Raw genomic sequence first — 10,963 nt, 5'->3', positions numbered from 1 at the left:
GGGCTGTGATGTACAGCTGACTGGGCTGTGAATGTGTGATGTTGTACAGCTGACTTGGCTGTGAATGTCTGATGTTGTACAGCTGACTGGGCTGTGAATGTCTGATGTTGTACAACTGACTTGGCTGTGAATGTGTGATGTTGTACAGCTTACTGGGCTGTGAATGTCGGATGTTGTACAGCTGACTGGGCTGTGAATGTGTGATGTTGTACAGCTGACTTGGCTGTGAATGTCTGATGTTATACAACTTACTGGGCTGTGAATGTGTGATGTTGTACAGCTTACTGGGCTGTGAATGTCTGATGTTGTACAGCTTACTGGGCTGTGATGTTGTACAGCTTACTGGGCTGTGAATGTGTGATGTTGTACAGCTTACTGGGTTGTGAATGTGTGATGTTGTACAGCTTACTGGGCTGTGAATGTGTGATGTTGTACAGCTTACTGGGCTGTGAATGTGTGATGTTGTACAGCTGACTTGGCTGTGAATGTGTGATTTTGTACAGCTTAATGGGCTGTGAATGTGTGATGTTGTACAGCTTACTGAGCTGTGAATGTGTGATGTTGTACAGCTGACTGGGCTGTGAATGTGTGATGTTGTACAACTTACTGGGCTGTGAATGTCTGATGTTGTACAGCTGACTGGGCTGTGAATGTGTGATGTTGTACAGCTTACTGGGCTGTGAATGTGTGATGTTGTACAGCTGACTTGGCTGTGAATGTGTGATGTTGTACAGCTGACTGGGCTGTGAATGTGTGATGTTGTACAGCTGACTGGGCTGTGAATGTGTGATGTTGTACAGCTGACTGGGCTGTGAATGTGTGATGTTGTACAGCTGACTTGGCTGTGAATGTCTGATGTTGTACAACTTACTGGGCTGTGAATGTCTGATGTTGTACAGCTTACTGGGCTGTGATGTTGTACAGCTTACTGGGCTGTGAATGTGTGATGTTGTACAGCTTACTGGGCTGTGAATGTGTGATGTTGTACAGCTTACTGGGCTGTGAATAACTCCAGCGTTAAACTCTTCAGTAAAGGTTGATGAGTTTAGGCCCTGAATGTTCCACATGCTGACTGATAGGTTGATGAGTTTAGGCCCTGAATGGTCCACATGCTGACTGATAGGTTGATGAGTTTAGGCCCTGAATGTTCCACATGCTGACTGATAGGTTGATGAGTTTAGGCCCTGAATGGTCCACATGCTGACTGATAGGTTGATGAGTTTAAGCCCTGAATGTTCCACATGCTAACGGATAGGTTGATGAGTTTAGGCCCTGAATGTTCCACATGCTGACTGATAGGTTGATGAGTTTAGGCCTTGAATGTTCAACATGCTGACTGATAGGTTGATGAGTTTAGGCCTTGAATGTTCAACATGCTGACTGATAGGTTGATGAGTTTAGGCCCTGAATGTTCCACATGCTGACTGATAGGTTGATGAGTTTAGGCCTTGAATGTTCAACATGCTGACTGATAGGTTGATGAGTTTAGGCCCTGAATGTTCCACATGCTGACTGATAGGTTGATGAGTTTAAGCCCTGAATGGTCCACATGCTGACTGATAGGTTGATGAGTTTAGGCCCTGAATGGTCCACATGCTGACTGATAGGTTGATGAGTTTAAGCCCTGAATGTTCCACATGCTAACGGATAGGTTGATGAGTTTAGGCCCTGAATGTTCCACATGCTGACTGATAGGTTGATGAGTTTAGGCCCTGACTGTTCCACATGCTGACTGATAGGTTGATGAGTTTAGGCCCTGAATGTTTCACATTCTGACTGATAGGTTGATGAGTTTAGGCCTTGAATGTTCAACATGCTGACTGATAGGTTGATGAGTTTAAGCCCTGAATGTTCCACATGCTAACGGATAGGTTGATGAGTTTAGGCCCTGAATGTTCCACATGCTGACTGATAGGTTGATGAGTTTAGGCCTTGAATGTTCAACATGCTGACTGATAGGTTGATGAGTTTAAGCCCTGAATGTTCCACATGCTAACGGATAGGTTGATGAGTTTAGGCCCTGAATGTTCCACATGCTGACTGATAGGTTGATGAGTTTAGGCCTTGAATGTTCAACATGCTGACTGATAGGTTGATGAGTTTAGGCCCTGAATGGTCCACATGCTGACTGATAGGTTGATGAGTTTAGGCCCTGAATGTTCCACATGCTAACTGATAGGTTGATGAGTTTAAGCCCTGAATGTTCCACATGCTAACTGATAGTGATTTCATGTTGCAGAAAGAAAGAATAGCAGTCAGAAATACAGTAACTACTAACTAATAAGTAGCGAGATAAACAGGATAACAGCTAACAACAACAACATCTGTTATATACACTACCGTTCAAAAGTTTGGGGTCACTTAGAAATGTCCTTGTTTTTGAAAGAAAACTACATTTTTTGTCCATTAAAATAACATCAAATTGATCAGAAATACAGGGTAGACATTGTTAATGTTGTAAATGACTGTTGTAGCTGGAAACGGCTGATTTTTTATGGAATATCTACATAGGCGTACAGAGGCCCATTATCAGCAACCATCACTCCTGTGTTCCAGTGGCATGTTGTGTTAGCTAATCCAAGTTTATAATTTTAAAATACCAATTGATCATTACAAAACCCTTTTGCAATTTTGTCAGCACAGCCGAATACTGTTGTTCTGGTTAAAGAAGAAATAAAACTGTCCTTCTTTACACTAGTTGAGTATCTGGAGCATCAGCATGTGAGGGTTCGATTACAGGCTCAAAATGGCCAGAAACAAAGACCTTTCTTCTGAAACTCGTCAGTCTATTCTTGTTCTGAGAAATGAAGGCAACAAGAGAAATTGCCAAGAAACTGAGGATCTCGTACAACGTCGTATACTACTCCCTTCACAGAACAGCCCAAACTGGCTCTAACCAGAATAGAAAGAGGGAGGCCCCGGTGCACAACTGAGCAAGAGGACAAGTACAGTGCCTTGCGAAAGTATTCGGCCCCCTTGAACTTTGCGACCTTTTGCCACATTTCAGGCTTCAAACATAAAGATATAAAACTGTATTTTTTTGTGAAGAATCAACAACAAGTGGGACACAATCATGAAGTGGAACGACATTTATTGGATATTTCAAACCTTTTTAACAAATCAAAAACTGAAAAATTGGGCGTGCAAAATTATTCAGCCCCCTTAAGTTAATACTTTGTAGCGCCACCTTTTGCTGCGATTACAGCTGTAAGTTGCTTGGGGTATGTCTCTATCAGTTTTGCACATCGAGAGACTGAATTTTTTTCCCATTCCTCCTTGCAAAACAGCCCGAGCTCAGTGAGGTTGGATGGAGAGCATTTGTGAACAGCAGTTTTCAGTTCTTTCCACAGATTCTCGATTGGATTCAGGTCTGGACTTTGACTTGGCCATTCTAACACCTGGATATGTTTATTTTTGAACCATTCCATTGTAGATTTTGCTTTATGTTTTGGATCATTGTCTTGTTGGATGACAAATCTCCGTCCCAGTCTCAGGTCTTTTGCAGACTCCATCAGGTTTTCTTCCAGAATGGTCCTGTATTTGGCTCCATCCATCTTCCCATCAATTTTAACCATCTTCCCTGTCCCTGCTGAAGAAAAGCAGGCCCAAACCATTATGCTGCCACCACCATGTTTGACAGTGGGCATGGTGTGTTCAGGGTGATGAGCTGTGTTGCTTTTACGCCAAACATAACGTTTTGCATTGTTGCCAAAAAGTTCAATTTTGGTTTCATCTGACCAGAGCACCTTCTTCCACATGTTTGGTGTGTCTCCCAGGTGGCTTGTGGCAAACTTTAAACAACACTTTTTATGGATATCTTTAAGAAATGGCTTTCTTCTTGCCACTCTTCCATAAAGGCCAGATTTGTGCAATATACGACTGATTGTTGTTCTATGGACAGAGTCTCCCACCTCAGCTGTAGATCTCTGCAGTTCATCCAGAGTGATCATGGGCCTCTTGGCTGCATCTCTGATCAGTCTTCTCCTTGTATGAGCTGAAAGTTTAGAGGGACGGCCAGGTCTTGGTAGATTTGCAGTGGTCTGATAAAGCTTGGGAAATCTTTTTGTATCCAAATCCGGCTTTAAACGTCTTCACCACAGTATCTCGGACCTGCCTGGTGTGTTTCTTGTTCTTCATGATGCTCTCTGCGCTTTTAACGGACCTCTGAGACTATCACAGTGCAGGTGCATTTATACGGAGACTTGATTATACACAGGTGGATTGTATTTATCATCATTAGTCATTTAGGTCAACATTGGATCATTCAGAGATCCTCACTGAACTTCTGGAGAGAGTTTGCTGCACTGAAAGTAAAGGGGCTGAATAATTTTGCACGCCCAATTTTTCAGTTTTTGATTTGTTAAAAAAGTTTGAAATATCCAATAAATGTTGTTCCACTTCATGATTGTGTCCCACTTGTTGTTGATTCTTCACAAAAAAAATACAGTTTTATATCTTTATGTTTGAAGCCTGAAATGTGGCAAAAGGTCGCAAAGTTCAAGGGGGCTGAATACTTTCGCAAGGCACTGTATATTAGTGTTTAGTTTGAGAAACAGATGCCTCACAAGTCCTCAACTGGCAGCTTCATTAAATAGTACCCGTAAAACACCAGCCTCAATGCCAACAGTGAAGAGGCGACTCCGGGATACTCACTCAGTTTTGTGTTGGATGGTATTTCCAGGTTTCTTTTGCAGGTTTTGGTTTGTCTTACAAAGCCCTACTGCCTCTCCTCTGTCTCTCTCGATGAGGACAGAATGCTACGGTAGGTGGGTGGGGCTATATCCTGCCTGGTTAGCCCGGTCCGGGGGTATCGTCGGACTTGGTCACAGTGTCCCTCAACCCCCCCTGTCTCAGACTCCAGTACCTATGCTGCAATAGTCTATGTGCCGGGTGGCTAGGGTCAGTCTGTCCTATCTGGTGTAATTCTCCCGTCTTATCTGGTGTGAACCTAAGTATTCTCTCTCTCTCTCCTCTTTCTCTTCTCTTCTCTCTCATTGGCATGCTGACTACAGAAATGCCCACTTGAGCTGTTGCCAGGGAATGTAATGTTAATTTCTCTACCATAAGCCGCCTTCAATGTCATTCTAGAGAATTTGGCAGTACGTCAAACCGGACTCACAACCGCAGAACACGTGAAACCACGCCATCCAGCTTTGTCACCTGTGGAATCGTCTGAGACCAGCCACCTGGACAGCTGATGAAACTGTGGGTTTGCACAACCCAAGAATTTATCCTCAAACTGTCAGAAACAGTCTCAGGGAAGCTCATCGTCCTCACCAGGGTCGTGACCTGACTGCAGTTCGACGTCGTAACAGACTTCAGTGGGGAAATGCTCACCTTTGATGGCCCCTGGCAACCTGGATAAGTGTGCTCTTCACGGATGAATCCCGGTATCTGCCGGGCAGATGGCATACAGCGTAAGAATACGCTACGGACAAGTCTGTACACAATTCCTGGAAGCTGAAAATGTCCCAATTCCTCCATGGCCTGCACACTTAACAGACGTGTCACCCATTGAGCATCGTTGTGTATGACAGTGTGTTCCAGCCATTGAAGAGGAGTGGGACAACATTTCACAGGCCACAACCAACAGCCTGATTAACTCTATGCAAAGGAGATGTGTCACGCTGCATGAGGCAAATTATGGTCACACCAGATACTGACTGGTATCTGTGACCAACAGATGCATATCTGTATTCCCATGTGAAATCCATAAATTAGGGCCTAATGAATTTATTCAAATTGACAAATGTCAAATGGAAACTGTAACTCAGTAAAATATTTGAAAATATTGTTCCATCTATATTTCTGTTCAGTGTAATAAAAACATGTACGCTGAATAGTCAATAAGTATTCAACCCCTTTGTTGTGGAAAACAAGCCTAGTTCAGGAGTAAACAAATGCTTAACAAGTAATCATTTGTATGGAAAGTTTCTAACATGCTTCTTCTGTATAATGACTCCTCATCTCTGTACCTAACCCTTATGTATAACGATGACTCCTAATCTCTGTTCCCCACACATACAATTATCTGGAAGGTCCCTCAGTCCAGCAGTGAATTTCAAACACAGATTCAACCACAAAGACCAGGGATGTTTTCCAATGCCTCGCAAAGAAGGGCACCTATTTGTGAATGGGTAAAAACATATATATTTTTTAAAGCAGACATTGAATATCCCTTTGAGCAAGGCTAAGTTATTAATTACTTTGGATGGTGTGTCACCCAGTCACTATAAAGATACAGGCGTCCGTCCTTCCTAACTCAGTTGCCGGAGCAGAAGGAAACAGCTCAGATATTTCACCATGAGGCCAATGGTGACTTTAAAACAGCTACAAGGTTGAAAGGCTGTGATAGAAGACTGAGGATGGATCAACAACAGTGTAGTTACACCACAATAGTAACCAATAGTAAGTAACCTGATTGACAGAGTGAAAACAAGGCACTAACGTAGTACTGCAAAAAATGTGGCTAAGCAATTCACATTTTGTTCTGAATACAAAAGTGCTGTTTGGGGCAAAGCTTTTTCCACGTTTTGTTACGTTACAGCCTAATTCTAAAATTGATTAAATACCCCATAACGGCAAAGTGAAAACAGGTTTAGATATTTTTGCAAATGTATTAAAAACAAAAATACCTTATTTACATATGTATTCAGACCCTTTGCTATGAGATTTGAAATTGAGCTCAGGTGCATCCAGTTTCCGTTGATCATCCTTGAGATGTTTCTTTCTACAAGTTGATTGGAGTCCACCTTTGGTAAATTCAATTGATTGGACATGATTTGGAAAGGCACACACCTGTCTATCTATATAAGGTCCCACAGTTGACAGTACATGTCAAAGCAAAAACCAAGCCATGAGGTCGAAGGAATGGTCCGTAGAGCTCCGAGACAGGATTGCGTTGAGGCACAGATCTGGGGAAGGGTACCAAAAAATGTTTACAGCATTGAAGGTCCCCAAGAACAGTGGCCTCCATCATTGAAGGTCCCCAAGAACAGTGGCCTCCATCATTGAAGGTCCCCAAGAACAGTGGCCTCCATCATTGAAGGTCCCCAAGAACAGTGGCCTCCATCATTGAAGGTCCCCAAGAACAGTGGCCTCCATCATTGAAGGTCCCCAAGAACAGTGGCCTCCATCATTGAAGGTCCCCAAGAACACAGTGGCCTCCTCCATTAAAGGTCCCCAAGAACAGTGGCCTCCATCATTGAAGGTCCCCAAGAACAGTGGCCTCCATCATTGAAGGTCCCCAAGAACAGTGGCCTCCATCATTGAAGGTCCCCAAGAACACAGTGGCCTCCTCCATTGAAGGTCCCCAAGAACAGTGGCCTCCATCATTGAAGGTCACCAAGAACAGTGGCCTCCATCATTGAAGGTCACCAAGAACAGTGGCCTCCATCATTGAAGGTCACCAAGAACAGTGGCCTCCATCATTGAAGGTCACCAAGAACAGTGGCCTCCATCATTGAAGGTCACCAAGAACAGTGGCCTCCATCATTGAAGGTCACCAAGAACACAGGGGCCTCCATCATTGAAGGTCACCAAGAACACAGGGGCCTCCATCATTGAAGGTCACCAAGAACACAGGGGCCTCCATCATTGAAGGTCACCAAGAACACAGTGGCCTCCATCATTGAAGGTCACCAAGACCACAGGGGCCTCCATCATTGAAGGTCACCAAGAACACAGGGGCCTCCATCATTCGTAAATGGAAGAAGTTTGGAACCACCAAGACTCTTCCTAGAGCTGGTCACCCTGTCCAACTGTTCTTGGAAAGCTCTTAGAGACTTACCTAGATAAAGCTGTAAATCGCTGCCAAAGGTGCTTCTACAAAGTATTGACTGAGGGTTGTGAATAGTTAAGTAAATTATATATTTCTGTACTTGAAGCACGGGAATGGCAACATCATGTTGTGAGGGTGCTTTACTGCAGGAGGGACTGGTGCACTTCACAAAATAGACAGCTTCACGAGGAAGGAAAACTATGTGGATATATTGAAGCAACATCTCAAAACATCAGTCAGTCAAGTTAAAGCTTGGACGCAAATGGGTCTTCCAAATGGACAATGATCCCAAGCATACTTCCAAAGTTGTGTCAAACTGGCTTAAGGACAACAAAGTCAAGGTATTGGAGTGGCCATCCCTAAGCCCTGACCTCAATCCCATAGAAAATGTGTGGGCAGAACTGAAAAAGCGTGTGCGAGCAAGGAGGCCTACAAACCTGACTCAGTTATACCAGCTCTGTCAGAAGGAATGGGCCAAAGTTCACCCAACTTATTGTTGGAAGCTTGTGGAAGGCTACCCGAAACGTTTGACCAAAGTTAAACAATTCAAAGGCAATTCTACCAAATACTAACTGAGTGTATGTAAACTTCTGACCCACTGGGAATGTGATGAAATAAATAAAAGCTGAAATAAATCATTCTCTCTACCATTATTCTGACATTTCACATTCTTAAAATAAAGTGGTGATTCTAAATTACCTAAGACAGGGAATTTATACTAGGATTAAATGTCAGGAATTGTGAAAAACTGAGTTTAAATGTATTTGGCTGAGGTGTATGTAAACTTCCGACTGTATTTATGGTACTGTATAGAATGTATCAACGTCAGCAGTTGAAACGGATAAATTGCATAATTTCAATTTTTTTAATCAAATTACTGTAAATAACTCTACATTAATATTTACAGCCACACAACTGATGTATAAACTGTGGAAGACGTGTTCTATCTGGAGTTAATAAACTGGAAGACATGTTCTATCTGGAGTTAATTAACTGTGGAAGACGTGTTCTATCTGGAGTTAATTAACTGTGGAAGACGTGTTCTATCTGGAGTTAATTAACTGTGGAAGACGTGTTCTATCTGGATGTATAGTAATTTACAATAATTTTATTAAAAAATGTGAAATTATGGAATTGATCTACTTCAACTGCTGATTTTCATACATTCTTCCAAATGAGAAACACATTACGCAGAGTTACAGCCAAGCTTTACACTATGCAGTGTTACAGCTTTACACTATGCAGTGTTACAGCTTTACACTATGCAGTGTTACAGCCAAGCTTTACACTATGCAGTGTTACAGCCAAGCTTTAGACTATACAGTGTTACAGCTTTACACTATGCAGTGTTAAAGCCAATGCAGTGTTACAGCTTTACACTATGCAGTGTTACAGCTTTACACTATGTAGTGTTACAGCCAAGCTTTACACTATGCAGTGTTACAGCTTTACACTGTGCAGTGTTACATCCAATGCAGTGTTACAGCTTTACACTATGCAGTGTTACAGCCAAGCTTTACACTATGTAGTGTTACAGCTTTACACTATGCAGTGTTACAGCCAAGCTTTACACTATGCAGTGTTAAAGCTTTACACTATGCAGTGTTACAGCCAATGCAGTGTTACAGCTTTACACTATGCAGTGTTACAGCCAAGCTTTACACTATGTAGTGTTACAGCTTTACACTATGCAGTGTTACAGCCAAGCTTTACACTATGCAGAGTTACAGCTTTACATTATGTAGTGTTACAGCTTTACACTATGTAGTGTTACAGCCAAGCTTTACATTATGCAGTGTTACAGCTTTACACTATACAGTGTCGCAGCCACGCTTTACATTATGCAGTGTTACAGCTTTACACTATGCAGTGTTACAGCCAAGCTTTACACTATACAGTGTCGCAGCCACACTTTACATTATGCAGTGTTACAGCTTTACACTATGAAGTGTTACAGCCAAGCTTTACATATCCTTACATACTGAGTGTTTCCACTTCATGACCTTTCTCTGGGTACTATTGAACGAAACCAGACCAGTTCAGACCAGTCCTGACCAGTGTTGGTGTTTGGTACAGGTAAACCTATTGATATAGCAGCTAAGAGAAACATTTTAACATTTAACATGCTTTAATTTGATCAATAACATACAAGTGTTTTCATATGACCTTTCTCTGCCTACTATTTTCTAAACCAGACCAGATCTCCTGATACAGCAGCAGGAACATTCTAACTCCTTGTTTTACATGACGTCACAACTCTCCAGTCTGTCTGGGTCCATTCAAGTCTCCAGTCTGTTTGGGTCCATTCAACTCTCCAGTCTGTCCGGGTCCATTCAACTCTCCAGTCTGTCTGGGTCCATTCAACTCTCCAGTCTGTCTGGGTCCATTCAACTCTCCAGTCTGTCCGGGTCCATTCAACTCTCCAGTCTGTCTGGGTCCATTCAACTCTCCAGTCTGTCTGGGTCCATTCAACTCTCCAGTCTGTCTGGGTCCATTCAACTCTCCAGTCTGTCTGGGTCCATTCAACTGAAGGCACAGTTAATTTGACCTACAGATACACAGAGCAGTTGTAGAACCATGACTGACACACAGGCACTCTACTTTAACAACACAACCAAACCTCCCTCTTATATAACAACAACAGCCAGATGATGAAAAGAGAACAGAATTTTTCTCATCTTAGTCAGTCCCTTTGTTTCAAACACCCTCTCATCTAAAGAGAACAGAGAGACTGCGGATAAAGGACCAGAACAGTCTTCTCCTCTCCAGACAGTTAATGTGTTCCATCGTAGACCACTGGCTGCTCAACACTCAGACGATATAACACCTTCTTAGAGATGAACCTACACCACAGATGACAGGATAGAGAGGAGGCAGAACGGGGTGAGGGGGATAGAGAGGAGACAGAACGGGGTGAGGGGGGAAAGAGAGGAGACAGAACGGGGTGAGGGGGGATAGAGAGGAGACAGAACAGAGTGAGGGGGGATAGAGAGGAGGCAAAACGGGGTGAGTGGGGATAGAGAGGAGACAGAACGGGGTGAGGGGGGATAGAGAGGAGGCAGAACAGGGTGAGGGGGGATAGAGAGGAGACAGAACGGGGTGAGGGGGGATAGAGAGGAGACAGAACGGGGTGAGGGGGGATAGAGAGGAGACAGAACAGGGTGAGGGGGGATAGAGAGGAGA

General features: G+C 43.2%; 1 protein-coding gene across 3 annotated transcripts in view; it reads right to left on the bottom strand.

The window, feature by feature from the left end:
* Window positions 1-9,889: 9,889 nt before the first annotated feature.
* Window positions 9,890-10,963, bottom strand: part of LOC139375761 (FYVE and coiled-coil domain-containing protein 1-like) — a 42,017-nt gene continuing 40,943 nt past the window's right edge. For all 3 annotated transcript variants that reach the window (XM_071117583.1, XM_071117584.1, XM_071117585.1), the window contains exon 19: window positions 9,890-10,623. In XM_071117583.1, coding sequence (XP_070973684.1) covers window positions 10,554-10,623 — 70 coding nt within the window. In that variant the 3' untranslated portion in view covers window positions 9,890-10,553. The remainder of the gene's footprint in view (window positions 10,624-10,963) is intronic.

This window comes from Oncorhynchus clarkii, chromosome 20 (genome assembly GCF_045791955.1).
Source record: "Oncorhynchus clarkii lewisi isolate Uvic-CL-2024 chromosome 20, UVic_Ocla_1.0, whole genome shotgun sequence".
In the NCBI taxonomy this organism is placed as follows: domain Eukaryota; kingdom Metazoa; phylum Chordata; class Actinopteri; order Salmoniformes; family Salmonidae; genus Oncorhynchus; species Oncorhynchus clarkii.
This window is presented reverse-complemented; position numbering and strand designations above follow the sequence as displayed.